Genomic DNA, 26,500 nt, shown 5'->3' with positions numbered 1-26,500 from the left:
GCGGTGGCCGGACGAAGATCAAAAATTCAGATCGCGACAGTTACACAACAACAGACCCGCGACGCGCTCACGATCACTCTTGCGAACCCTTAAAACGAACCACTCCACGACTTGTTCAATCCATTGCCGCGTCGACCGAACTTGCAATGGCAGCCGTCGCCCCTCCTCGCGGCCTTGCGCCCAACTCATCACTGCCCGCCAAAGTTTCCCAGATCTCTCCCAATCAGACGTACGTTCACAGCTCCTGATTGCATGACGGTGTGCTAATGGTCTATAGGCTCTACGTCACAAATCTCCCGTCCGCAAAGATCCAGAAAAACGACCTTCGAACGGAGCTCTATCTGCTCTTCTCTACGTACGGTCCGGTGCTCGACATTGTCGCCATGAAGACCATGAAGATGCGAGGACAAGCACACATCACCTTCCGCGACATCCAAGCAGCCACACAAGCCATGCGATCTCTTGAGGGCTTTGAATTCCTCGGCCGTCCTTTGGTGTGTTTTCCAAACCACTCCGCGGGAAAATGCGTTTACTGACCGGATACCAGTCGATCCAGTACGCCAAGTCCAAGTCAGACTTCGTCGCGAAGCTTGACGGCACGTACAAGATGCCGAACTCGACCGCCGGAGCCTCCAATGTCGAAGTCACCGAGTTGCAGCAAAGCATTTTCAACGCTCCGGCACCAGGCGAGGCCGCGGCGGCATCGAAGCCCGCTCCCAGCGGTGACCAAACGATGAGCGATGCACAAGCAGCCGACCGGGGCCAGAAGCGGCAGCGCGACGAGGAGGAGGATGACGACAGTGACGTCGCTATGGAAGAGGACAGCGACGACGATTGAGCACCCGCGGGGTCTCGTAGTCTAGTCCAGCAAGGGGAGATGCAGGAATAATGCAGCGTGCTTCAGCCGGAGGAATCCGTGGCCATCTCCTTGGGCACCCAGAGCCCAACGCAACCGCCGACCAGGCCCAGCCAGAGCATCATGTACTGCTCCTTGGAACAGTCGAACCCCGACATGGCGTCTCCGAGGAGGCATGGATGGATGAAGAAAGAGGGAAGTCCCGTCAGGGGGTGATGCTACGACATGATGTGTTAGTACAGACCTACAAATGGTCTCTTTCAGAACTTATAATTGACTGGTTCACAGCTGGTTCGCACTCACATCGGCGGAAATGCCTCCGATGCCGCCCGTCTTGCGGAGGGCGTCCTTGTATTCGTCGGGTACTAGCCTCCGAAAGACTGTATCGAGATTGAAGGCTGGCTCGTCTGCTGGCAGCCCGTGCAACGTGAACCACAGGCATGGCATCCGATACGTCGGGTGCAAGTGAACCTCATAGACAACATGTCCGGCGTCTGGGACGCGCGGCTTGGAAAGGGCGGCCTGTCATCTCGTAGTGTCAGGCAAAGAGCCGCACGAGGATAGATCGGGCGACATTACCTCATCAGTCTCTTCAGCATCTATCATAGCCTCGTCATTTAATCCAGGGGCCTCTCCGTCTCCAAACGAGAACTTGTCCAGAACCAAGGAGAGATCACCGCAGTCCAGTGTAGCTTCCAGCGGCCGGATAATTTGCAGGTAGGTTGTGTACTCGACGCCCATCGCAAAGGAGGTGTCCAACGCCGTGCAGACCCTCATTTTCCATCGCTGTCGAAGGGGACCCAAGGTCGCGCGGCAGTATTGGCTGTCAAAGTGGTGGCACGCTTCCGCAAACTCTTCTGGGGCCAGCGATGGATAGTCCTTGAACGACATGCCTGGTCTCTGTTAGGCGCTGTCGGTATGAAAAAATCCCTTCGCTTCAGACGGGGTCTGGATATCGATGAATTTGCTATATTTGGTGAATATGAACCCCGGCCGCGATGTGATATATCACCAAAGATTCGTCTTCCACTTTAGTTCGATCTGCTGTGCGTGTTTCCAATCCCTTCTGGAATTTAGGTGTGCCTTATGATGCTCTCATCTCGTTCTGCGACAGGCCGATATCAAAGTCGTCGGTGTTGGGCGCGCTAGGTCTCAGTACCTCAGGAACGTTGATGATGCTTGCTGCCGATTGTGTGCCCTTCCAGACCCCACCGGCCCGAGCAACGGGAAGCGGAGGTCTGGGCGGGTAGGTACTTTGGCAGGGGAGTGACGGGGCCCAGTCCAGGCCACTCACAGAAGTGACATCCATCCAATGTCCACCCGACAGTGGCTCACTCAGCGCAGTAGCGTCACCCATTGGGTCACGAAGAGCCGCGCCGGAAATGTCGGGCTTCTTTTCTCCTGGCATCCACATTTCAGCCATATCTCCCGGAGTGCCCGCCCGCCATTGGCGACTGGTCTCTGGCTTTTACAGGTGGCCTTTCCAAGTCCAGGGGTCCCAAAGGGTGGTTGGAAGAGAGGCCAAGCCTGCTAAACCGTGCCGAAGGCTCTGGGCGCGACGGACTACTCGCTCAAAGGTGAGTCCCAAAGCTCAGGAAGCAGACGAGAGCACGGGTGGGCTACGGACAGCGAGAGAGACAGAAACGACAAGAAGAAAAAGGACGGAGGCTTTATGGATGAAGGTCACAGCACAGAAAAGATGGACATGCTCATTTGCGCCTGGTGGGCAACAGTCGTCACTGTCCGTGGTGTATTCGTACCTTGCCTGGGTAGCTAGGTAGTAGGCAAGGTAGTTGGCTAGGTGGCCCGCCTACCGCCTGGGTGATACCGCCTCTCCGGTCCAGTCAATAAAAGTCCACATCATCGAGATTCGCGTGCGCATGTCTCAGTCGCTCTTTCGCATCCATTGATGTAGACTGCATTTGCATTTTCTGTGCTTCGTTGCCGGGGGTGATCTCGTTTTTGCCCTTTCTTCTTCGCTCGCGCTGCCGAATCGCACCTTCCCAGCCCGTTGCGTCTCTTCGAAACCGCCAGGTCTCCACTGCGACAATGCTGAGAGTGTAATATGAACGTCCGCGACCCCTTCAATCTACACAAAAGTCCAGCTCTCAACGTCTTCAAAATCACCGCCGCCCGCGCTGCCCAGAACATCAAGGAGAAGGCAGTTGAGGCCGGAGCCAACGCGGCCAACGCCCTGAACGACATCGACATGGCATTCAATGTCCCCAAGAATGTCCCTTCTTTCAGCAACCCGCAGCGACAACTGGAGGATCGGTATTGGGGCTCGGGCGCTGCGAACAGCAGAGCCCGCAACCAAGGCCTCTTCCAAGGAGTCCAGGGACGAGTCGAGGATCTCTTGGGCACAAAGGGCCAGCTTCCCATGTACAAAGACAAGCCGTACTATGCCTCGCGGAGGTGGCGACCCCTCTGGCGCAGGAAGCGCTCCATAATCGGCACCCTGCTGCTGCTCTTCACCGGCCTCTGGTGGTTTGGCTTCTTCTCCGAGGGGTCCAAGACCCGGCAATCGGCGTCGCAGCTGACCAACGGATGGCTGGGCTCGGCGGAGCCAGCAGGCAAGAAGGCGGACTGGACAAAACGACGAGAACGAGTTGTCGAGGCCTTCCAGCTCAGCTGGGATTCCTACGAGCGCTACGCATGGGGTAAGTCGAGACTACAATCACAAGCGGCCGCTCGCCGATGCCAATTTGCGACCGCTCCAGAGCTTGACAGCATTGGCGACGGGTTTGTTGCAGCTGGGGAGCTTGCCTCTCATGGGTTGGCGCCGAACAGTCAACCGAGGTGGCACCTGGCTCAAGAAGAGCTGGGATTTGCGACGCACTTTCTTTGGATGTGTAGGCTGACATGTTGAATTGCAGGTTACGATGAGTACCACCCGATTGCGAAGACAGGCCGGCAGATGGCGCCCAAGGGCCTCGGATGGATCATCGTCGATTCGCTGGACACAATGATCTTGATGAACCAGACATCGCGCCTGGCTCACGCTAGGGAATGGCTCGCCACAGGCTTAACCTACGACCAGGACCAGGACGTCAATACTTTCGAGACGACAATCAGAATGCTCGGTGGCCTTCTCTCAGCCCACTACCTCTCGAACGAATACCCCGACCTAGCTGCCACAAAGGACGACGACCCCGGCCAGGCCGGCGAAGACCTATACTTGGAGAAGGCGAGGGACTTGGCCGATCGCTTGATGGCCGCCTTCGACTCGCCGTCAGGAGTCCCGTGGGCCAGCGTCAACCTGGCTCAGTACAAGGGCATCCAATCGCACGCGGATGGCGGTGCTTCCTCGACTGCCGAGGCGACGACTCTGCAACTCGAATTCAAGTACTTGGCCAAGCTCACCGGCGAGAAGGACTTCTGGGACAAGGTTGAAAAGGCCATGCAGGTTGTCGACGACAACGGTGCCCAAGACGGCCTGGTCCCCATCTTCGTTTACGCCACGGACGGAAAATTCAGGGGCGACAACATTCGCCTGGGCTCCCGCGGCGACTCGTACTATGAGTACCTGATCAAGCAGTACCTGCAGACGAACAAGCAGGAGCCAATTTACCTGGAAATGTGGAACGAGGCCCTGGAGGGAGTTCGAAAGCATCTCATCACATACAGCAAGCCTTCCGGCTTCACCGTCCTCGGAGAGCGACCCAACGGTCTCTCGAACGATTTGTCTCCCAAGATGGACCACTTGGTGTGTTTCATGCCCGGGACGATTGCTTTGGGAGCTACCGGGGGTATTCCTGAAGCCGAAGCCAGAAGACTGCCGACGTGGAACAAGAAGAAGGACGCAGACATGAAGCTGGCTCGCGAGCTCATGCAAACCTGCTGGGGCATGTACAAATGGATGGCAACTGGACTCGCCGCTGAAATCACCTACTTCAACGTCAACAGCCCGCCGGCCCCTGCCTCTGCCTCCCATAATCCGCCTTCGACCTTCGACCCCGACCCGCACGCCAAGTGGCGCGAGGACTACGACGTCCACGCCATGGATGTCCACAACTTGCAGCGTCCAGAGACTGTTGAGAGCTTGTTCTACATGTGGAGAATCACCGGAGATCAGAAGTACCGTGACTGGGGCTGGGAGATGTTCAAGTCTTTCGTCAACTACACCTCGGTCGAGGACGGCGGTGGCTTCACCAGTTTGAGTAACGCCAACACAATTCCCCCAGTCGTCCGTGACAACCTGGAAAGTTTCTGGATGGTAAGTTACATGCTCCTAGCTTTGATAAAGTGGTTGCTGACATGCTCCATCAGGCCGAGACTCTCAAGTACTTCTATCTCCTCTTCTCTCCCAACGACCTGCTCCCCCTGGACAAGATTGTCCTCAACACGGAGGCGCACCCCCTCCCTCGCTTCGACATGGGCAAGCTTTTCAGCACGGGATGGTCGCGCAAGCCCAGGGAAAACGGCAAGCTCAAGGTGCAGCCGTGGGCTTGATCTGATATGCTTGACTGATGAGGATCCATGTCTTGGTCGTCTCTCGTCATCTACTGTCTTCCCCGTCTTGTAATGACCAAGCAAGTGTGGGATTATGTTTATATTACAGCATGACTGTGTCTTTGGAGGCATCCATGCCGACTAGCACAGGTGGCGTTGTACAAGGAGTGATTTGGGTTTTTACAAAACGCGTTGTAAGAAATGTTTCCAGTGGATGTCATTGGAAGATTGTAAGCGTGCGTTCGGGTTGACGAAGCATTGTGATGTACCTTGATTCATATGATGGGAGTGATAATGCAGCCGTTGATTTAAAGAATGATTGATGGTACAACCCTCAAGACGAGCCTCTAGATTCGAAGTGATGGACATTCAGAGCACCGCTGCAAGAGAGGAACAATTTTTCAAAGCAATGTAGGAGACGGCGGGAAAGACTGATTCTCCAAATATCCATCACAAACAATACGCTCGATAAGACTCAAGATAGCTCGTATGCTGAGGCGCAAAAAAGTAAGAGATGTCCCAGAATTGATCACGTCAAACCGCCACGGCGCTCCTTGCCAACGCAAGACGGCCTGGGCGCCTAGGAAATGGGATGAGTTTGGCTGACAGCCTGCCGATGGGGCCTCATCCGTGCGTGCGCGGGGGTGTCAGTTGTCAACGCAAAGGCAAGCACGAACAAACGTTGCGGGACGAGCCGATCTTGCGCAGTATATCGAAAAGGCAAAGCGAAGCTTAGAAGAGACGACGCAAGGCGTAACGCTAGGTTGATTTGCGAATCGTCAAAACCTGAGGAATTCCCAAACAGGTGGTAAGAGGTCACGGATTCAATCACTGAAGGATCGAGAGGCAGGGGATGTCGAGCGAGGGGTCTCCCACTACAGCTGGCCAGTGCGGTGTACGAATCTCTCCCGCATGTCAGTCAGTGGATCGAAAGGTGGAAGGCGGGCAATGCTGGCGCTGGAGCACCCCCATAAGGCGCCCCCGGACAAGCATGTGCCTCCCCTTGCCGATTGCGACGATGCGGGAAGCGAGGATACCAAGAACGAGATGGAGATAACGGGAGACAATGATGTGGGTTTTCTTCACATGTGTACCACACACATATTTGTACACACCACGTCCATCATCAGCAGCGCGGGATGTGACACTTCAAGGGAGAGAACCAGAGATAGACAAGCCCTGGAAGGAAGCTAAAAGGATTCAATCGGGGGCCTGGGCCGCGGCGACTCGTCCCCCCCATTCGCCGAACGAACATTGACCACCCCAGCCCGGCCTTTAACCCGTTCGAGGATATCGTTCGTCTTGTCGCCGACAGGTTGGATGGATTGGCGTTGCGGGCAACATCCTTGTCGCCAGATAGCAGCGAAAGGCACCCTTTCCCGCCGCCAGCCCATCCTCTCTCGACGCCAATGCGGCAACTGGACTGCGCTGCTTCGGTGTGCCACAGCCGCAGCAGCATGATAAGCATCTCCCTACACGGGCGAGTCACCCAACCCCCTTAGGTAGCCAGGCTCCTTTGCGTCGCGCCGTTGTTTTTCAAATCTTTGAATTGCAATCTTGCGAAGCCAGGCGATCTGCTACGACGACGAAGCACGATACCCGACATACGACTCGAACCACCCGACGGCATTTTCCCAAGCGGCCAACATCACCACCCCGTTCCCTTCTGCGACAGGCATGAGGTCCTCCGCGGAGCTGACAGACGCCTAAAGTCCGTTAGCCACGCCGATCGATCGAAACATCGAATATCGCAAGCGAGTCGGAATCACGGTACCAGTCCCGTGCCGACGACGATCGAAGAACCCCGCGACGAAGCGGTGTAAACCCACAGAGAACCCTATACCCCCCCCCCCCCCCCCCCCCCCCTCCCCGCGAAGCCTTGCCCACCACAAGCAGCAACGGGAATGGCGCCTTACAACGAAGACGTGGAACTCAGCACGCTCAAGATCAAGGAAGACTCCCTCACGCTGGGGAGCAGCTACAGCATGCGGCGCGAGCCAATCTACGACCCGTCCCCGGCGCCGGGCGTCTTCGCCCGCGTGCTCGAGTCCTTCCGCCGCGACCCGGGCCAGCACCCGCGGCCGAAGCACTCGTCCATCGACATGGAGGAAGCCGGCGGCGGCGAGGAGCGCGTCCTCAACGGCGTGCACTACTTTGACATCCACCACGCGAACCTGCAGACCTCCAACTCGCTGCTGTCGAGGAAGCTCAAGGGCCGCCACCTGCAGATGATTGCCATCGGCGGGTCCATCGGCACGGGCCTGTTCGTGGCATCGGGGACGGCGCTCGAGGTCGGCGGGCCGGCGTCGTTGCTGATTGCGTTTTCGCTGGTCGGCGGCATGCTGTACTGCACCTGTCAGGCGCTGGGAGAGCTGGCCGTTGCGTTCCCCGTTGCGGGTTCCTTTTCGGCGTATTCGACGCGGTTTCTGGACCCCTCGTGGGGGTTTGCGATGGGTTGGAAGTGAGTTCACTCGTACAGGTCCGCATCGTCGACTTCAGACTAACGCCTTACAGCTACGCCTTACAATGGCTCATAGTGCTTCCCCTTGAGATCATAGCCGCCTCCATAACGATAACGTACTGGGACGGACGCATCACCAAAGCGATATTCGTCACAATCTTCTTGGTCGGCATCATAGCTATCAACTTATTCGGCGTAAAAGGATATGGCGAGGCCGAATTCATATTTTCAATCATCAAAGTCATCGCCGTGATTGGCTTCATGTAAGTCCCATACAAACGCCCTCGATAAGGCTGCCTCTCATTAACACGCGCCCTCAAAGCCTCCTCGGAATCGTCCTCAACTGCGGCGGCACCCCAGATTCGGGCTATATAGGCGGCCGCTACTGGCACGACCCGGGCGCGTTCCACAACGGCTTCAAAGGCCTCTGCAGCGTCTTCGTCACGGCGGCCTTCGCCTTCGCCGGCACCGAGCTCGTCGGCCTCGCGGCAGCCGAGACAGCCAACCCGCGCAAGTCCCTGCCGACGGCCATCAAGCAGGTCTTCTGGCGCATCACGCTCTTCTACGTCGTCGCCCTGACCCTCATCGGCCTCCTGGTCCCGTACAACGAGAAGCGCCTGCTGGGCGCCACCTCCCCCGCGGACATCACCACCTCGCCCTTCGTCATCGCCATCGAGAACGCAAAGATCGACGTCCTCCCCTCCGTCATGAACGCCGTCATCCTCATCGCCGTCCTCTCCGTCGGCAACTCCGCCGTCTTCGGCTCCTCGCGCACCCTCGCCGCCCTCGCGGACCAGCAGCAGGCGCCTCGCTTCCTCTCCTACGTCGACCGCAAGGGCCGCCCCCTGACCGCAATCGGCGTCGCCTCCGCCGTCGGCCTCATCGCCTACCTCGCCGACCTCGACGCCCAGGACGAGGTCCTCGACTGGCTGCTCGCCATCTCCGGCCTCTCCTCCGTCTTCACCTGGGCCTCCATCTGCCTGTGCCACATCCGCTTCCGCCACGCCTGGCGCGCAAAGGGCCACGGCCTGCACGAGCTCGCCTTCCGCTCACAGGTCGGCGTCACCGGCTCATACTGCGGCCTCGCCATGAACATCCTCGTCCTCATCGCCCAGTTCTGGGTCGGCGCCTTCCCCGTCGGCTGGGAGAACGAGGAGGCCTCGTGGGTCGCGCGCAACTTCTTTTTGAGGTACGCCGCCTTCCCCATCGTCGCCATCTTCTACATCGCCCACAAGCTCTACTTCCGCACGACCTTCATCCAGACCGACGCCATGGACCTCACGACGGGGCGGCGCGACTTTAACCTCGGCATCCTCGTCGCGCAGGAGGAGGAGGAGAAGAGGACTTGGCCGAGGTGGAAGCGGGTCTACAAGTTTTTGTGCTGAGTTTTTGTGTGTGTTTCTTTGGTTGGGAATTGTAAGCGATGGGATATTAGCGCGGCGTTTTGGATGTCATGGGAAACTTTTGGTGGATACCAGTTTTTAGGAGGGACGTTTCCTGGTCTCAGACCTTTGGCAGTAATGAAATGAAACTTTCTCAAGCTCGTTTTTCAGGGCTCTTCGCTTGCTCCGCCAGTTTGCAAACATGTTACATCGTCCATTGGCACGGAGACGGCCCGGGCCTAGTCTGGGTGCACAGGTAGGCATCTCACATGGAACAAGAATGCGTTGAATGAATAGGAATAAGTTGTCTGTTGGATATCATGGGCTTTGCAACTTTACAATAACAGAGGACCCTGTTTTTCTCTCCTCACTCTTCAACACCCCTGATCCAACAAAACCTTCTTTCTCTGCCCTTCCCACACCATGGTAGGGATGGGGCTAATACACATTCTTACATCCAGGCATTTCTCGGCTAGACATCCCCCCAAAGAGTTGGGCAGGCGCTGGACCGCTCTGGAGTAAACAAGACAAGGTCTGGTAATATCGCAACAATAAACGCTCCCGTGAATCGTGGGCAGCATGCAAGACATCTGAGTCGTAACAAAACAAAGAAGGGTGGCCCCGGAGGTCTTGCGCGTATGGTGTATGCGGCGGGCCGATCTAGAGGCGTCGATTAAAAGTCCCAGAAGCTCTTCTGAGCCGCGGTCAGACCAGCGGGCTTGGAACCTCCCTTGGGCGGAACGGCCTTCGGGGTGTCCTCCTCGTCGTCATCTCCACCGTACAGCCAGTTGCGGTTGGTGCCCTTCCTGCCGCCCATACCGTCGCCGGCAATGTTGATACCACGCTTGTCGCCGTCCTGGTCTTCGACCGCCTTTCTGGAGCCCATGCCATCGCCGGCAATGTGAATGCCACCCTTGGCCTTGCCCGTGGGCGCCGGCTCGATGTTTTCCTTCTGGGATGCGGGGGACCTGTCGTAGGATTCCCAGTTGGCGTTCATCATGTTCACCGCCTTCTTGCGAGCGTCGCTAACACCGGGCCGTTGCTGAAGGCCGGCCTGCTGGCTGGGAGAGTCGTCGGACATGGCGAAGTGAGGGTCAAAGTCCTTGTGGCGGTTGTTCAGATTGGTGATGTTACCAAGGGCCTGATCAGAATCGGTTCCAGGCAGGGGCTTGCCGTCCTCGCTGTACAGGTTGTTCTCGTAGAGGTGCAGACCAGTGTTGTGCGCCGCACCCTTGGGGCGTCCGGCGGGTCTAGGCTCGCCGTCCGGGCCGTCATCCTGGAACTCAAAGTGCGGCTCGGCATCGCGGCGGGGCTTCTGCTGAACGGGACGGGCGACCGGGGTCTCCTTCACGGCGGTGGTCACGTCGGTATCCCAGTGGCGCACGTCCTGGGTGCGCAGAGTCTTGGTAGGCTTGACCTTTTGAGGGGTGACAAAGTCTTCGAAGCCCCAGCTGCTGTCGTGCTTGCCGGCCTTCGGGCGGCCGTCGGCGGGCTTGGGGGTGTCTTGCGGGTCCGAGCCGTCGGCAAAGTCAAAGTGCTGGAACTTCTTGGGGTTGGGACGGATGAACTTCTCGGGTGACGTCTTCTCCTCGGGGCTGTCGGGGACGTGGGCGTGCTCGTCCGCGTCGAACAGGCGGCTGGGCTGGAAGTTCTTTCCGGCACCGATCTTGGGAGCAACGCGATCGCGTCCTGCGCTGGGAGAGGCGGGCTCGTCGGCAGGCTCGTCGCTCATGATATCGTTGAAAGACCGCTGCTGAGGTCGGGTACCCGCATAAGGTGACACGACGGACCTGGCCGGGCCCTCTTCAGCCTGCTGCTCTCTCGGCGCAAACAGAGAGAGGGAGGCATGGGGGTCGCGGAGTGCATTGGTCGAGCTGCCACGGGACCGGTTGATGAGCTCGTTGGTGTCGGGGGCGTCGGTGACCTTGCCGGTGGCCTTCAGGCCCCTGGTGATCATCTTGATCTGCTCCTGGCTGTCACGGATGGGCCAGTTGCGGCCGGACTTTCCGATAATGTCGAGCTGCTTGAGGAGTGATCCCTGGTCCCAGCTTTGGCGGATCTGGGCGATCTTGCCCTCGCTGTCAAAGTTGACGACGTGCATCTGTGGAGGGCCTCGTGTTAGCTTGGTCGCGCACTCAAGTGTAGACTCCTGGAGCGCGGGGCATGACAAACAATTGGCAGGTGGACGGTGCGGTCAGCCAAGAAGTTGTCGTCAAGGCCAGGCAGGTAGGCACCTCCACTGGTGACAAACTCCAGCGAGGTCTCAATCTCGGCGGCGATGGCATCGCGACCCTCAACGACGTCGAGGATGTCCTCCTTCTTCTTCTTCAGCTGGTTGCGCTGGGTGTTGAGGTGCTTGATGATGTCGGTAGGTCCATTGATGGTGGTGGTGGTGGTGATGTAGAGGAGGGTGGCGTTCGGCGCGAGCAGCGACGAGTTGGGAGCAGCCAGAAACTGCTTGTACGTGGCAGACATGTTGCCGGCGTCGTGGGTGTATTCGGGTGAAGAATGCGGCTGCGATGCGATGCGACAGAGGGTAGGGTATTCGTTTGTTTACTTGATCCTTGTGGGGTTTCGCAGCTGCTAGAGTGCACGGCTCGAGGGGCCCAAGCAGATACGGCAGAAGAAAGCAGAGCAGCAAGCCAGAGGGACAAGAGGCATGAAGGAGTCGACGGCGACACTCGTTGTAGAAGTGAAAAAGAAAGGAAAAAACAACGGATGGAGAACGTGTGGGTGGCTCAGCCCAAAACAAGCAGTGGCAGACCAGATGAGTTGTTCTGGAAGGGGGAGAGGGAAAATGAAGGGATGGGCCTGCGACAAGGGAGCGACGAGGAAGGGGAAAGCGCGACACGTCCCACGCTCATGCCCACGCTTGCCTTCCATTTTGGAGGAGGCACCATGGGAGGCACCATGGGAGGGGCCCATTTCTGGCAGGCCCCCAGAGTCAGCGCCGTCCTGTCATTGGATCACGACTGACTACCTTAGCTACATTACACTACCTAGCCTGCTGGGAAGACAAAGGGGACGGAGGGGGGGGAGCATTATTTGCCGGCCTAAAAGAGTACAAAGAATGCTGCCCAGTCGCGCGGTGCTGCCCCGTGTCAGAATGTCATTCCTTAGCAACGGCCCGCAGCAATACCACCAAGCTTCAATAGAGTTTCCCATCGATCTCTGTTTGCATTGCATCCCGCCGCCCAAGAACACGGCGACATGACTCCGTCCTGCTCCTTGCCTGCGGGAACGACGTCAAGCTCTCCCCAAACATGTTCGGGACCCGAAGAAGCCTCGACTTGTCATGTCGCAGAAACCCGTGGAGTGGTTTGCGCCCAGCATCGATACCCCGTCGTCCGCAAGGCACTTTGACAATTTGCGAATCTGGGGGCTAAAAGATCCGCGACCCGTGATGCGGTGAAACAATCAGATACGCGAACATATCCACTGCCCTTCCGTCATTGACTCTTATCTAAGCCGCCATCAAACCCGCCCAACGTAAGCTTGCATCGGCGCTGCTGTGTTGTTGTTGCCGCAGAGTTTACGTGGCAAAACTATCTCACCACGAGCCTCAGCAAATACACGTTTTTGACACGGAAACTCAACAGCACATGGTTGCCCGGGAAAGCCACCGTGGCTCCCCGACTGGCACGTCTATCTAAACACACGGAAGCTCGGCTCTGTCGTGTCAAGTCAAGTCAAGTCAAGTCAACAACGAAAGCAAGATAAAGGGGCGCGACCGTTACTGCGGTCTCGCTCTAAACAGCAGACGTCCACCTCGTCCAATGAAAAGAAGTCGCCGATCCGGTGGTAATACGCCTCAATATGGACGGATATGCACAAAATGCATCAAAACCACTCTCGAAATGCAGGTCATGCAAAGCGCGTCGTCCCCGCTGCCTTTTAGCAGCTGGCTAGCAGCCTGTCAGGCCTGTGGTTGGGCATGTTTCATCCCGGTCCCCTGTTTCATCCATGCTGTCCTCCCGAATGGGTTAGCTCTGCCGTCTACGGCGTCCAGTGCCTCCAACGATGCTCCAAGCAATTATTGGGGATGATCAACGAGGCAAGCTTCTAGACAACTCGAGCTCACGATTGTCTCTTTTGCCATCTGTTTGAAATGGCGAGGCATTATTGCAGACCGAGACTAAGGCTTGGCCTGATTAAGTTACCCCGCAAAGAGGCTTGCATCGTCGGATGTAAAGCCGAAGATTAAATGGGTCATACGTCATTCATCTGGTTGCACCGGCTAATTACTAGACTAGTGTACATGCCCTACTGGCCCAATGTGTGCAACTCTCACGACTTAACCGTTGACGATGGTTCCACCATTGCAGTGAATTGTCTGGCCGCTGATGCATGAGCTGTCAGTCGATGCGAGGAACACCACGCAGGTCGCAATCTCAGAGGGCTGCGCTGGACGGCCCATTGGGGCGGTGAATTGCTTCTGTGCCTCCTCGTTCATCGTGGCAGGGATGAGCGGCGTCCAGACGGGTCCTGGAGCGATGGCATTGACACGAATGCCCTTGTCGACAAACTGGTTGCTCAGGCCTCGTGTGAATGAGATGATGGCACCTTTCGTCGAAGTGTAGTCAAGCAGGTCTGGACGGCCGACGTAGGCGTTGATGCTCGCGTTGTTGATGATGGTCGAACCCTTCTTCATGTGAGGCAGGGCGTACTTGGAGAGGTAGAAGAAGGAATGGATGTTGACGTTGAACGTATGCACCCATTGGTCCCTGAAAGCACCGTCAGTGATCGAGTCTCACATACAAAGGTCATTCACGTACTCGGAGAGGTCCTTGATGTTCTCCTTCATCATCTGGTATGCGGCGTTGTTGAACAGAATGTCGATGCCGCCCATCTTTTCGATTGCCGCGTCGACGACCTTTTGGCAGTTTGCACGGTCGGTGAGGTCAGTGGGAACCAGGTAGCACTTTCGGCCGTAGGCCTCGACGCGCTTCTTGGTCTCCTGTGCATCCTCCTCCTCCTCCTTCAGGTAGGCGATGAGTGAGTCGGCACCCTCCATAGCGAACAGAATGGCGGATGCTCTACCGATACCCGAGTCGCCACCTGTGATGATGGCCTTCTTGTCCTTGAGCTTTCCAGCAGCTTGGTAAAGCTTTGAGCCGCCATCGCCGTCTGGAATGCGATCAAACTGAGGGGTGATGGGCAGCTTTCCCTCCTTTCCTGGGAAGCTCTGATCCGTCACCGGGACGCTGTGGCCTGGTGTTCAATTAGTGCTGGTGCTATTACAGAGGCATTGTGTGCCATACCCTCTTGGAATTGAGACTTGTCCGTCATCTTGGCGCGAGTGCGTTCGTGTAATCTTGGTTTGCAATATGGGCTGGAGAAACTCTGAAGTGTGGTGTTTGGGTAAGGTGCAAATCACAAATGAAGCACCGTCGGATGATTGAGATGAGCTCACAAGCGGCTTCCTTCTGTGTATGTCTTCGACCGAGGAAGGCATGGTGCAGGCGGGTTATCCACATACCTCATCATCGACGTCATCGTGACTGCAATTGCAGGCACATTACATGGTCGACGCCCAGGCGCTACTCCCTTGCTCGTCATGATGCATGCACCAAAATCAGTGTCTTTGCGGCAAAAGATTGTGCAGTCTTGCTGACGGCCCTGGCCGGAGCGTTTACTCCAGGATGCCATATTCACCGCTCAACGGTATCTTCTTTTTGATGAACCGATTGATGTATTCAATCGTTTCTACACTGCCCTAAGTGGTTTTACCACGTGCGTACGAAGCAACAGATGGGACACAGCATTGTGCAGGACTCACATCAACTGATTCAAAGGGTCTCGCTACGGTAATGTCGACGTAATGACTTCGATCGATCGTCCGGAGACTTCGGCCGGAAGGTCTGTGCATCTCGGCCCCGCCTCCGCAATCCAGACCCGCGACTACAACGGCGATCGGTGTCAATGTGGGGCACATCTCTGAACATCTGTCGGAGGCCGAAGCGGTCCCAATTTGAACGTCCGAAGTACGCTTACCAAGCTCCGGTTGTTTGTTATTTCACTTTTCGTGGCTCTACCCCTCACTCCTCCGCTGTTCAGCCACTTGTGTCCTGAAGCGAGAGAGGACCCACCTTCGCAACGTCATAATCTGACCATCAAACTAGAACGCTTTCTTTTTCCTCGACGGCTCGACCTCGGGCCAAAAGGTTTCATTTTCCAGAGGCCAGCGCCGGCGTTCGCAGCGATGGCAAAACGGCATATCAGAGCTGTTATTGGCAGTCCAGCCTTTAGTTTCCTGCGTCGAGTGGACGGTATCTAATCCCAAGCAAAATTGGAGGGTATCGAGGACAACGGTGACTCCTGTAGTTTTTAATATACACGGGCAACCTTTGGTGTTCTCGACACTACACCACGAGACAACTTCTCTGCGCCATTTCTCAAGGCTAGACATTGCCCGACATAGTCCGAACGTGGCTGGCAAGCCGTTCCCGACTCCCGAGAGACATTTTGCAAAAGACCCGAGGAGATGAAGAAAAGAAACCGAGCGAGTCAGTAGCGGCGCATAATTGCCAAAGTAGCGGATAATGGAGAGGGTCTCCGGACCACTCAAAGATACTTTGAACTGACGAGTCATTTTTTTGGCTGGTCATTTCTCGTGTATCGGGTCCAACAACAGCGACGACGAAAATACTCTTCGAATCGATCGCACGAGAAACCACAAAAGAAAGGAACAGGCTGCAGGATTTCGACAGAGTTTTCTTTGTACGCGGCTTCGGCCAGGGCAACGAAAACTTGATGGCCCGGCCCAGTACAGTTCATCCCACATCAATGCATTGTGCAGCCGGGGAACCAGGGACGGACAAGGAGCGCCGGGTCCGCTTCGTGAGCTGTCACCTCAGATCTCGACGTCGCCCTGGGCGTCTCGCAACCTGAAGCACAGCATGATGCCGCGCAGGCCGGGTCACATCAAAGGCCTTCCTCGAAGTGCGCTTCGGCCGGTAGGCTGCCCCAAGCTCTTGTCAGATGCAACCTTTGAGACGTTGGCAGGCAAACATGTCCCGCTCCGAATGCCACCGCGGCACCTGCCCAGCATCAAGAGATCTGCCCCAGTAGGAACCCTCGGTATCGTGACTGGCACAGTTGCCCTCTTCCAATCGATTGGCGAGATGAATCCTCGGCCCCTGCCTCCGGAGGTCCCTCGGGCCTGTGCCACCCTGGCCTCCGCAGCGTTGCTGCTCGACCTCCACCACGACTTCCCCTCCACATAGCGCCAACACCTTTCTTTTTTCTCTTGCCCATCCTACGAAGCAACCGTCAGCCGTTACGAATATACGGCCAGAATCCGATCCTTTCTGCTCACAGTCCGGGTCCTCTGCTCATTGCCCACTCTGTTGCATTTGACAGGTCACTTGAAGTCTTGGACTCTTGCGCCGGCTTGGCCTGGGCCGTCTTCCCCGTTGCGCGCCCACATTTTCGACAACCTCGCAGGCTAAGCGCTCACGACCGTTGGCCGATCAATCCGACGTGCCCCAGTGGCTCGTAAAGGACCCCTGGACCTGGGGCGGGAAAGGCTGAGCTTTGGGCCTACGGCCGGTACTCCTGGGATGTAGCTCTCGGCTGCTACCCACCCATCGCACCTGTCCAACTTGCAATGTGGGTGATATGCATGTCACTTTACCTTACGTGCCTTATTTCCTACAATCGTACGACACCCTTTGCCAGCCCTGCCCCGAGGAGAGTCTAAGGAGATGGCAGGATTCGGACGGATCATCCAGGGTAGCTCTGTGTCTCCCATCAGAATCAGCAGCAATCTACCTCGTGCTAATTTCACGGTCAGGCGGAACTTTGAAATCGCCGTCGGTACTTTGCTGGATCGCAATACGAAAAATGAAAAGTTTATCGAAATTGATGGGGGCGGTAATATTTTAAACCTGATGTGGACCAGGTCGATAGAGAGCAACGAGCCAGACGGCTAAAATCGAGCTTGCTCCATACCGGATATCACAAACGAGAAGTGAGCGATCGAGCGAAGGCCTCTTTGTTCCCAAAATTGAGGCCCAAAGCTGGTTCTGATGGTTTCTTCTTCTCGTGGGATTCGAATGGCCATAGCGTACTGACGAATCTCCAGATCGTTCGACGGCCACGGACCCTCCGCCACTGTGATATCTGCAAGACGTGATAGCTAAGACATCTTCGGCATCACGCAACATTCTGGGTTTGCAGAAGGTGACACATCATGCCTTCGGTAATCGAGGCTTAGAAGCACGGTTGTGATCAGGCGGCGCCAAGATCCCACAATGTGGGCTTCAGATCCAACCCTCAAAGCCTAGGACTGATATGCGAGATATATCATATTTCAATCTTGCTTCAGGAACCGAGTCTCATATGATACCCGGAATCAAGGATGAAGAGACCCGGTCAGAGGAGCTTTGGTCACGGGCAGTTTCTCTGCCTGGCGACGGCACTTCTCACGCCGCCAGTCGACCGTTTCTCATGGAAGTCGTAGCATTCGGGAGTAGTATCTGCCCGACTCCTCTTTCCAAATCACTCGTCCAGCCACGATTCCTGTTACACCAGCAGTCTCTGTTCGTCTGATCTCTCGATCATGTTGGTAGCCGAATTCTGACAGTGGGGGTTTCTTTTCTCCAGCTGTGGATTCTCGCCTCTTTCAAGATGCATACCACTTGCAGAGGAGCCACTCGGGGCCGCAGACATACCAGGGCTTCGAAGGTGGGCACCTGTCAGCTGGCAATATCGTTCCTACATGTATGCATACAAGCAGTCCGTATATAGACGGCCCTGATCTTACTTTCCCAACGAACCACTCAAAACCTGGGACGCGGAAGTATCTGACCCCTGCACGACCCTGCACGGGAGATGCGAGTGTGCTCCTCAATCCATCGGCTTGCAGACGTACCTGATCAAGAAACCCGCTCGCCGTCATACCGCCAGAGAACCCTCCATGAACACCGTATTTCTTTTTCAATTTCTTTTCCTAGGCCCCCCACCAGAGGAGTTCTTTTTTGACAGATGGGGCCGGCACGACTTTGCCTGGAGGCTGGACTTATAAGTCCCCTCCCCATCCCATGATCATGGGACGGTTGATGGCGGTTTCTCCTTGTTCCTCAAACAAAGCTATTGTCATTCTGTCAACATGGACAACACGAGTTTAATCTTTGCGCGAGATGCTCACGGCGATGTCCACAACCGTGGCATGACGCTGTTCGCAGTGCAGTTGTCTTTCCTCATCGCGGCTGGCCTCTTCACACTCGCCAGAGCGTACGTAAAGGTACGGATCGTGAAGAGTGTTGGAGCAGATGACTACCTCATCTTCCTCGCAATGGTAAGTCTGGAGATGTCTCGATTCCCCGTCAGCCATACTCACATAAAGGACAGATCATGTACACAGTCTACGGCGCCGTCGCGCTTCACGGAGTCATCCAAGGCGCCACCGGGAAACACCTCACAGAGCTCACGGTTGAACAAGCTGCCATCTCCCTAAGGGCGTGGTACATCTGCGAAGTCATCTACTCGCCCATCACCCTCGCGATCCGAACGTCCATCTGCTTGCTACTCCTCCGACTCGCCCTCAACAAGGTCCACCGATGGGTCATCTACGTCAACATGGTCATCGTCTTGCTTATTTCCATCGCCTACTTCTTCGTCATGACGTTCCAGTGCAGCCCGCCCTCATACTTTTGGAGACAGCTATACGGCGAGAAGGGGAAATGCATCAACTACAACATCGTCCCCGACGCCACCATCGCGCACAGCATTATCTCGGCGGTTTCGGACTGGTGTATCGGGTTGTTACCGATAGCCTTGTTGTGGAATGTCAATCTCAACCGCCGGACCAAGGCGTTGGTCGCCGTGCTTCTCAGCATGGGCATGGTGTAAGTGAATGAATCCCATAGCTGACAGGCGCCTCTACTAATGCCATGGTAGTGCCGGTGTAGCTCTCATCATTCGGATTCCCTTCATCAGACGTCTCGCTATCTCCACGGACTTCCTGTACGAGACGATGTAAGTATGACCGCCGCCTTGTCACAGAGACGATGCTGACATCCTGTCAATAGTGACATCGCGATTTGGACCGTACTAGAGCCCGCCCTCGGCATTATCGCCGCTTCAGTGACCAGCATGCGCCCCCTCTTCCAAGGCTGGGGCTTCGGATGGAGCACAAACAGCAAACACTCCCGTCCTTCAGGACCCAGCTCTGGCCACCCCATCAACAAAGAGGCTGCCACTCCCCGGACGAAGGGGATCACAGACCACAGCGACTCCACCACCCGCACGTACGACGACATCGAGAGGGCGCTGTCGCCTGAGGGCTCTGACATTGAGCTCAACAAGACCGCCCGGGAAGACAGGGGCAGCGACGAGCACGAGTACCCCGAGTCCAGGCCGTCGTCGGACCTCGGGCAGAGGTATCAGCACCGGGAGCCTCAGCCCTGGCCCAGGCCGGTGATCAACGTCCGCACGACCATCGATATCACGTCGCACTCTATAGATCATGTCCTGCCGTCTACGACGTGTGTGTCTGATCACAGTAGCAGCGACGACGACGAGAGACCGAGGAGAGAGGAGAAGATGGCGCATGATCAGGCGCAGCGTTCAAAGTTGGAGCAGTAGAGGAGTTTGGGATACCCATTTGCCAAGATGTTAGCGATTATAACCATAGATGGAGGGACTGGAGTTTTGGGTGCTGGGTGCTGGGAAGTCTACATCGCGGGGATGTCACGCAGCCGGGTACTTCGACCCAGGCTTGTTTTCTTTTGTTTGACGATTCATGACAAAGGTATGATAAGAAAGGGAAATTGTCCAACACGAGATTGGACATTGTATGTATGTAGTAGAAAGTCGAGAGGGGATGACAGTTTGATTAGCATGACGAAACAACATCGCTAGGGGTACGAAGTCTGAATAATCCCTATTCAATCACGAATAGCTTTACAGAAATGTTTAGAAGTGACGAAGCAATATTTTGTTATTTTTCCAAAGCCTACTCGATCAAAATGAACGTGAAGCCATGTATTGCGTGTTGTGTAAATCATCGCCGCCAATACTGCCCTCGCGTCCACCGAATTTTCTAGCAGCTATCATTGCTTCTGCGGAAAGGAAAGAAAGTCCCTCACAGAGACTCAACTTATACTCATACATGGGGGGGTGTTGGGACACAAGGCAGCTAACGACCACAGAGGCAGTCAACACATCATATGTCAGTCGGCAAGTATATTAATACGTTGGGAACTTCATTCAGCACACTTCAAATCAAACAACTACGACACGGTCAGTTCCATCTCGAGAGGAGAAGTCAGCAAGACGCGTCTCGTATACTCGGTGCGGGTTCGCCTGGTGAGGCTCTGTAAAGTCAGGCATTCTCTGCATGATGCGACATTTGGTTTCGTCGTTGTTCTTCACCCTCACTTTCATGTTATTCGCATGTGAATGCTTGAGAAAAACTACACCTGTGAAGATAGTGCTGGGCTGACCTGTAGCAACGGTTGTATTTCACCATCGAGTCGTCATGAATCCGGAAAAGGTTCCCTGAGGCTCAGCCTGAAGGCTTGAAGAGAAAATATGATCTGGGCTCTCTGGAGAAATTAAAAGACCCTTGACCTGTTGTTGTATAGTGTGCCGAAAAAGCCCTGTTCGTCCAACCCGCGTTCGCCTCTGTTTATCTGTATCACAGCACTACTGCTAGTTTCTCTTGCTCGAGGTTAAATATAATTTTAGTATGCTGTGATGGCTGAAAACAACAAAGCAATGGATGTCATTTCCGTCTGTCTTCTATTGGATCATCCCTTGCAATGCGGGATGCAAACATCACAAGTGAGGCTACAACTCACTCAAGGCAATACTACCTAAGCTCAAGCTGAAATTATCACCAGTATCTGTCGCCTTGGATGAAGTATTGTCCTTCGAAAGAGTTAGGATACTTAGAACGGAGCTATTATCATCGGCTGCCACATTCCAGCTCATTCATTTGTCAACATATGAGCACGTTCTAGCGGGGAGGTCCTGGAGGACAACGGATATCCTACTTATGATCAATTTGAAGAACCACTCTACCATAATTTGTGTTGTATCATTCATATAACCAGATAGTCGCAGCGTAAACTGCTTTTCCTCAAAGCAGACCTTTGAGGAGATGAGCATCCCCAAGTCACTACGCAACAGGATATCTGACGGCGAAGAACTACCTTCTCACAAACGAATGTCTGCCTTTGTATTTTTTTGACAATTTGGCCGGGTTGGTGAGCTTGAAAGTGTAATGGAAGTGAAAGCTATTCAGAAGTTGGGCCGATGCTAGGTTCTGTTGAATAGACATATACCTGTGGTTGCTTCTTCGTCACTATCCGCCCGTGTCTTCAGACGTTTCGTGTTTATTTCAATCACGTTTGTGATCAGAATTGTCTAATCACAGCGCCTTGCTCGGTATGGACTCATTTGACGTAAATCACTACCAGAAGTGTCAGCCACAAGAGTCGAGCGAATCAAGCCTGGGATTACATTACGGAGAAAGTCCAGTCTATAGCCACTTTGCAATCTATGTCCGTTTTATAGAAAGTCGTAGTAGCAGAGTAGGTACCGCTCTGGCCCACAGACAACTGGGCAGGATGTCTAGAGACTTCAGCGCACTGTCATTCTGTTTGAACACATCTATGAATTCTCGTGGTTTGTGATCCAATACTTGAGGGCGGCAATGATGGTGGTGGGAGGATTATACCAGAAATCTTGAAATGGCCCCATTTAGCACCTGATTGAGTTCATTGCTGCTGTCGGCACATGGAGTTCTGCAGGTCAATGTTGTCCGCCAGTCTCCCTCTTCTTCTGATTACTATACTTGAGAATACGCCTGAAAGGTGGTGTTGATCTTTCACTGTCACTTTGCGGTAGATGTATCTCCAAACAGGTGAGCTCCTGACGGGCAACAATGCTTCCAACGGTCTGGAGGAGGAGAAAGAGCACGACGATTTTGACCAGGATAATCTAAGACAAAGACAATAAACCTAAGCTATTTCGTATATTAGATCAATCATAATTGGACGCTAGCGGATTCACGCAAATAGGTCTTCACTGATCGTTGCCATGCGTAGAGGAGCCCCAGCAAAAATGATATAAACATCTTTCGCCTGTCGTAGAAGCTGGGAATCCTACAGAAATATCACCAGATAGATAATCACGACGTGTTTGATGACAACAGACTGAAAATGATGTTCTTGACCATCGTCTTCTATACGTAGAAGCATAAGCTGATGATCCCCTTACCCAAGATGGCACTTTCTCTGGTGGTCCTGATGTATTCTCTCGTTGTGATAACGGACACCGAATATAGTAGATGACCAACGAAAGATGATGGCTATCGTAAGATGAACTCGGGAAGCGGGAGCAGTAGTCGTGACCTTGGGAATGATACAGGTAGATGGAATCCTGAAGTAAGGAAACACAGAAAGAAGGAACAAAGAAAAAGGCTGAAAGCCCAGCTCTACCTTCGAAGACCGAGCCTACCATGCTCATAAGTCTGCACTTTTGACCTTCACTTTCAGTAGACGCTAGGCAACGGCTGCCAACGGCCAGCCTACTTGAGCCACCATACTAGCCCTGCATGCGGATCAGTTTGTAGGTGTTGCTGGCTGTATCATCAAGGTAGGTAGGAAGGCGTAACCTATCCGGCAGCGCAGCCGAGATTTTCATTTTTGGATGAGCCTGGAAAACAGCAAACCTCCAACGATGTTCATGGCGACGGCCTCATGTTTGTGTCAAGTTGAGGAGGGCTTCACGCCACCCCGTCAGACGACCAGACATCCTTCGTCGGCATAAAATCATATTAATTAAGTTCAACATACATACATCAGGGGGCGCAACGTGCTTCCTTTGTCATCCCCCCTTCATCGTGCTTCTCGTGTTCCTGGACCCGTGGCTGCATCGTATCATTAAGCCTCGTCTCGGTACCCCCATCCGTATTTTTGAGTTTCCATCATCAAGTCGTAAAGGTCTTTGGTATAGTACAATGGGTGTTGCGACATTCATCACAAAAGGACTCGTCTTTTCGTGTTCCGAACCCCTGGGTCGTAGTTGATCTGTCACTGGGCGTGGGTGACAATGGCGGCGTATGTGTCGTCTGGTATTCTCTCAATGATCCAGAGCGTGCGTTCAATAATCTTATCCGCCTGGAGCGAAGGGAACGAGCGCAAGAGCTTGTTAGGGCTGGACTTTCGTTAGTGATCTGATACTCCAACTTGTGCAAAGCAGCTTACCTCGGCGAGCTCATCAGCTGGTCCCGCATGCCCATGAGCTGGGCCACGATGCAGAGAATGTTCAGGTGAGGCCCGTAGGCGAAGAGAAAGTCCCACAGGCGCAAGACCTCGGGTAGCGGAGGTGTGCAGGCGCACAATGTCAGGACGGAAGGGAATGCGTAGATCTCAGCTGTCAAGCCCTTGGAGTGAAGGTATCCGCTCAGCTTGGAGTCGACAGTCGCCAAGACCTTGTCCACCAGAGCCAACCCCTTGTGGACGCCATCCATTGCGCCTCGAATGTATCCGGGGCACTCCCGTGTGAGCAGGGTGTAGAACGCAGTGAACGCCTCGGCCTCACTGCGCGCAGCATATAGGAAGGGAGCTGCCAACACATTCATTCCCTGTACATACGTCCCCGGCTCGGCAGCGTGGCAAGACTCGGAGCCCTCCGTTGTCAAGGTCAAAGCTCGCGCGCGATTGCGGGCAGAAGGTGAGGCGGGGTTCGTGGAGTGCGCGGTGGCTGTCGAGTTCGAGCTGTCGTGGGATATGGAGCTTCGTCCGGTGCTGGGTCGGCTGAGCGAGCGGTCGCGGTCGCGATCGCGACTTCGCTGCTGCTCGCGAGCGTCGTGCAGGCGCCAGGCGACGGCATTGAGGAGGCGGATGAGACTTGCCTCGCTGACGCGTCGGCGGAACAACGGGTCGGTGGTGAGGGTGCGGAAAGTATCGTTGCGGATCTTGGAGTACGCCGGGGACGCGCCGCGGTGGATGAGAGCAAGATAGTCGTCGGTGGGGAGGACAGGAGTGTCAAGAAGGATGATCCAGACGTAGATACGCAGCGTAGACTGTTCAATGGCGCATTAGGTTAAGAGGCACGTGAGGTAGGGGAGAAGCACATACCATGCCGTCACTGTCGCTTTTGATACCCTCGCTCAAGACCTTGCGACGGGCCATTCCCAGCGCCTCGACGGTATCTCCTTCGATTGGGCCGTCCTTGATGAGCTGGTGCAGAGACATGTTGAGGTACCGCGGGTTGATACCCATCATGCTGCGCTTCGTGGCAGCCATGGCGTTCAGGTGGTGGTGGTTCGTCGCATCGCTGTTGGACCGTCCTCGCTGCGGTGATCTGTTCACGTTCATGGCGGAGGAGGTGCTCGCATCGCGTCGCGTGGGCGAGATGTTGCGTTGTGTCAGTCGCTGCTGCGCGATCAAGGAGGGCTGCAGGGGCGGGATCTGTTGGAGGGCGGCCTTGGAGCCAAGATTGTGCGCCGACTGCAGTTTGCGCAAGGCGCGATGCGTCCGCGGCGAGGGGGGCGGGAGCAGCTCGGTGGTTTTCGCGTGTGACTGCACAAAGGCATGCGGCGCCGGGGGGCCGGTGAATGGATCTCTGGTCGGACTGGACGGCATGTTTGCGAATGGAAGGGGAATATGCGGAATAAGGTAAGGTTGATAACGTAGGCAGGGGTGGTTTTTGGCTACATTCACTCTAAGAATTGGGAATTACAACGAATTATACGGGAATATCCAGACAAAAAGTAGAGCCCTGGGGATAGAGAACGATAGTGCCCAGCACAAAAAGGGGGCAATTGCAGTGTGGCGAGGTGAGGAACACCTCGTGGACTGCTATTTTTGGCCCAAGGGCGGGGTGAGGAGGTTGGTGATTGCAGTTTTTGGTGTTGCCGATGGAACAGGCACAGGCACAGGAGCGCAGCGATGGTTGTGGTGTTGCTGATGTTTCCTTTCTGACTAAGGCGGCTCAGTTGCCCGGTGAGAGGAGGGGGCCGGAGAGGGGGGGTAGGGGGGTTCGCGGTCGCTGTAGCGGCCGTGTTTTTACGCGTTGCTGTCCGGGGGTTTGGGGGTTTCGAGGCTTCAGCTCCCGCCTTCTGCGGCTCCTGAGTGGCTGATGCACTCAGCTCTCGCCCAAGAAGGCAATCGGAGCAGTGAGTTTCAGGGCATCCAGCCTCCAGAGTTGAACCTAGCCTCCAGGTCGTTCAAGGCGATCGCTTCCTGACGGCGCCAAGACTTTGCCTAACATTTTGTTCTTTTTTCTTTTTCTTTCGGCAGTGCGTCCAGACGCCTAGTCGCCGAGTCAACAGTCCCGGACGGTGGTGCGCAGGTGGCTGGTAATGCACGGTAAAGGGGTTCGACTGACCTGGATATCCCAAGCATTTGGCCCTCGGGAATGCTTGGGAATTTAAGAGATGATGCGCCACACTGAAGCCACAGTCCAGCTGCATCGCCACATAGATCGCTTACATAATTGAGAAGGCATCCGGTCCGGAAGAACAATCTCGCGAAATCTTAGTCATCAACACGTGTCGCATGACTTTCGTCATGCGGCGTCGTGGGCGTCTTGGCATTGTGGTACATGCGGACACCCATGACGTCTGGTCATCCGCAACCACATCCGTCCGACGGAGCCCCGAGTCCAGCGTCGATTTGTAACGGATCCGAATTCCAGCCAAAGCTGACAGAGTCGTCCTTCGAGCTCCCATCCACAAACCCCATCACCTGGACCTGGGGGCCAGCCCGTCCCCTGTCTCTCCAGACTCTCATCCATCTGTCACTACGATGGCATGGCCTCCTCCAGTCGAGTCCAGCCAACGCCTGGCCTGTCTGATTCGCACGTCTAAAAGCCATTGGAACCATTGAGGCCCGTTTCTGTGCGAAGGCGTTCCGACCGTGTCGGCGTCTTTGGAGTTTAATTCCGACAAGGTCAGGGAACAGCCCGGTTGGCATCCACGGCAGGGAAAGCTTCGTACCGCACTTTGCCTCAATAGCAACAGTCCATCTCAAAAATGGGCCAACCAGGTTGAGCATCTCCGCACCCATCTGCTCCACTAGCCATCACCTCAAACAAGGGTGCTATTGCACCATCGCCGAGTTGCGGAAGCTGAACCTCATTGGTCAGATCGTCCAATCCCGCACCCAAAGCGGTAGTTCGCTGGAGACTCGACCCCTCTGTTGGAACACTTGTTGCACAACAGAATGCACATACCTCATCCGACCGTCAGCTCTGATTTTTTCAACATCTCCATATTATCACCTCTGTCATCAAGGCACATTTCGCCCCGGCTCCATGACTGACGACACTCCAGGCATTGGCATTCTGCAAAATGTCCACCCGGGGATAGGGGACCCGGATTTTCCTCCA

At 55.3% G+C, this 26,500-nt stretch overlaps 10 protein-coding genes across 10 annotated transcripts; 5 read left to right on the top strand and 5 right to left on the bottom strand.

Moving 5' to 3' along the window:
• Positions 1-146: 146 nt before the first annotated feature.
• On the top strand, positions 147-838 carry snrpb2 (U2 small nuclear ribonucleoprotein B''; the record flags this gene model as incomplete). The annotated part of the gene is made up of 3 exons (XM_032029986.1): positions 147-229; positions 278-494; positions 548-838. 3 exons carry the CDS (start codon positions 147-149, stop codon positions 836-838), a joined length of 591 nt encoding a protein of 196 aa, XP_031890528.1.
• Positions 839-900: 62 nt separating this feature from the next.
• ATG10 (Ubiquitin-like-conjugating enzyme ATG10) lies at positions 901-1,747 on the bottom strand (the record flags this gene model as incomplete). Its single annotated transcript, XM_032029985.1, has 3 exons — positions 901-1,074; positions 1,160-1,378; positions 1,436-1,747. The coding sequence occupies 3 exons, from the start codon at positions 1,745-1,747 to the stop codon at positions 901-903; spliced, it is 705 nt and encodes a 234-aa protein (XP_031890535.1).
• A 1,174-nt stretch (positions 1,748-2,921) lies between these two features.
• On the top strand, positions 2,922-5,308 carry MNS1-1 (Mannosyl-oligosaccharide 1,2-alpha-mannosidase; the record flags this gene model as incomplete). Its single annotated transcript, XM_032029984.1, has 3 exons — positions 2,922-3,516; positions 3,733-5,072; positions 5,126-5,308. The coding sequence occupies 3 exons, from the start codon at positions 2,922-2,924 to the stop codon at positions 5,306-5,308; spliced, it is 2,118 nt and encodes a 705-aa protein (XP_031890534.1).
• A 1,904-nt stretch (positions 5,309-7,212) lies between these two features.
• On the top strand, positions 7,213-9,154 carry GAP2 (General amino-acid permease GAP2; the record flags this gene model as incomplete). The annotated part of the gene is made up of 3 exons (XM_032029983.1): positions 7,213-7,769; positions 7,823-8,032; positions 8,092-9,154. The coding sequence occupies 3 exons, from the start codon at positions 7,213-7,215 to the stop codon at positions 9,152-9,154; spliced, it is 1,830 nt and encodes a 609-aa protein (XP_031890533.1).
• A 670-nt stretch (positions 9,155-9,824) lies between these two features.
• Positions 9,825-11,626, bottom strand: CGGC5_v001118 (uncharacterized protein; the record flags this gene model as incomplete). The annotated part of the gene is made up of 2 exons (XM_032029982.1): positions 9,825-11,252; positions 11,324-11,626. 2 exons carry the CDS (start codon positions 11,624-11,626, stop codon positions 9,825-9,827), a joined length of 1,731 nt encoding a protein of 576 aa, XP_031890532.1.
• Positions 11,627-13,445: 1,819 nt separating this feature from the next.
• On the bottom strand, positions 13,446-14,440 carry CGGC5_v001117 (putative oxidoreductase; the record flags this gene model as incomplete). Its single annotated transcript, XM_032029980.1, has 3 exons — positions 13,446-13,875; positions 13,927-14,362; positions 14,413-14,440. 3 exons carry the CDS (start codon positions 14,438-14,440, stop codon positions 13,446-13,448), a joined length of 894 nt encoding a protein of 297 aa, XP_031890698.1.
• A 343-nt stretch (positions 14,441-14,783) lies between these two features.
• CGGC5_v001116 (uncharacterized protein) lies at positions 14,784-15,086 on the bottom strand (the record flags this gene model as incomplete). The annotated part of the gene is made up of 2 exons (XM_066150776.1): positions 14,784-14,867; positions 14,931-15,086. 2 exons carry the CDS (start codon positions 15,084-15,086, stop codon positions 14,784-14,786), a joined length of 240 nt encoding a protein of 79 aa, XP_066009760.1.
• A 1,674-nt stretch (positions 15,087-16,760) lies between these two features.
• Positions 16,761-17,272, top strand: CGGC5_v001115 (uncharacterized protein; the record flags this gene model as incomplete). Its single annotated transcript, XM_066150775.1, has 5 exons — positions 16,761-16,812; positions 16,865-16,885; positions 16,947-16,969; positions 17,055-17,184; positions 17,238-17,272. 5 exons carry the CDS (start codon positions 16,761-16,763, stop codon positions 17,270-17,272), a joined length of 261 nt encoding a protein of 86 aa, XP_066009761.1.
• A 991-nt stretch (positions 17,273-18,263) lies between these two features.
• Positions 18,264-19,741, top strand: CGGC5_v001114 (uncharacterized protein; the record flags this gene model as incomplete). Its single annotated transcript, XM_032029979.1, has 4 exons — positions 18,264-18,452; positions 18,506-19,002; positions 19,055-19,132; positions 19,186-19,741. 4 exons carry the CDS (start codon positions 18,264-18,266, stop codon positions 19,739-19,741), a joined length of 1,320 nt encoding a protein of 439 aa, XP_031890699.1.
• A 3,455-nt stretch (positions 19,742-23,196) lies between these two features.
• cdc16 (Cell division control protein 16) lies at positions 23,197-24,753 on the bottom strand (the record flags this gene model as incomplete). Its single annotated transcript, XM_032029978.1, has 3 exons — positions 23,197-23,320; positions 23,371-24,191; positions 24,247-24,753. The coding sequence occupies 3 exons, from the start codon at positions 24,751-24,753 to the stop codon at positions 23,197-23,199; spliced, it is 1,452 nt and encodes a 483-aa protein (XP_031890646.1).
• Positions 24,754-26,500: the final 1,747 nt, after the last annotated feature.

The sequence above is a fragment of the Colletotrichum fructicola genome (genome assembly GCF_000319635.2).
Source record: "Colletotrichum fructicola Nara gc5 chromosome Unknown KSG_Nara_v1_contig01, whole genome shotgun sequence".
In the NCBI taxonomy this organism is placed as follows: Eukaryota; Fungi; Ascomycota; class Sordariomycetes; order Glomerellales; family Glomerellaceae; genus Colletotrichum; species Colletotrichum fructicola.
This window is presented reverse-complemented; position numbering and strand designations above follow the sequence as displayed.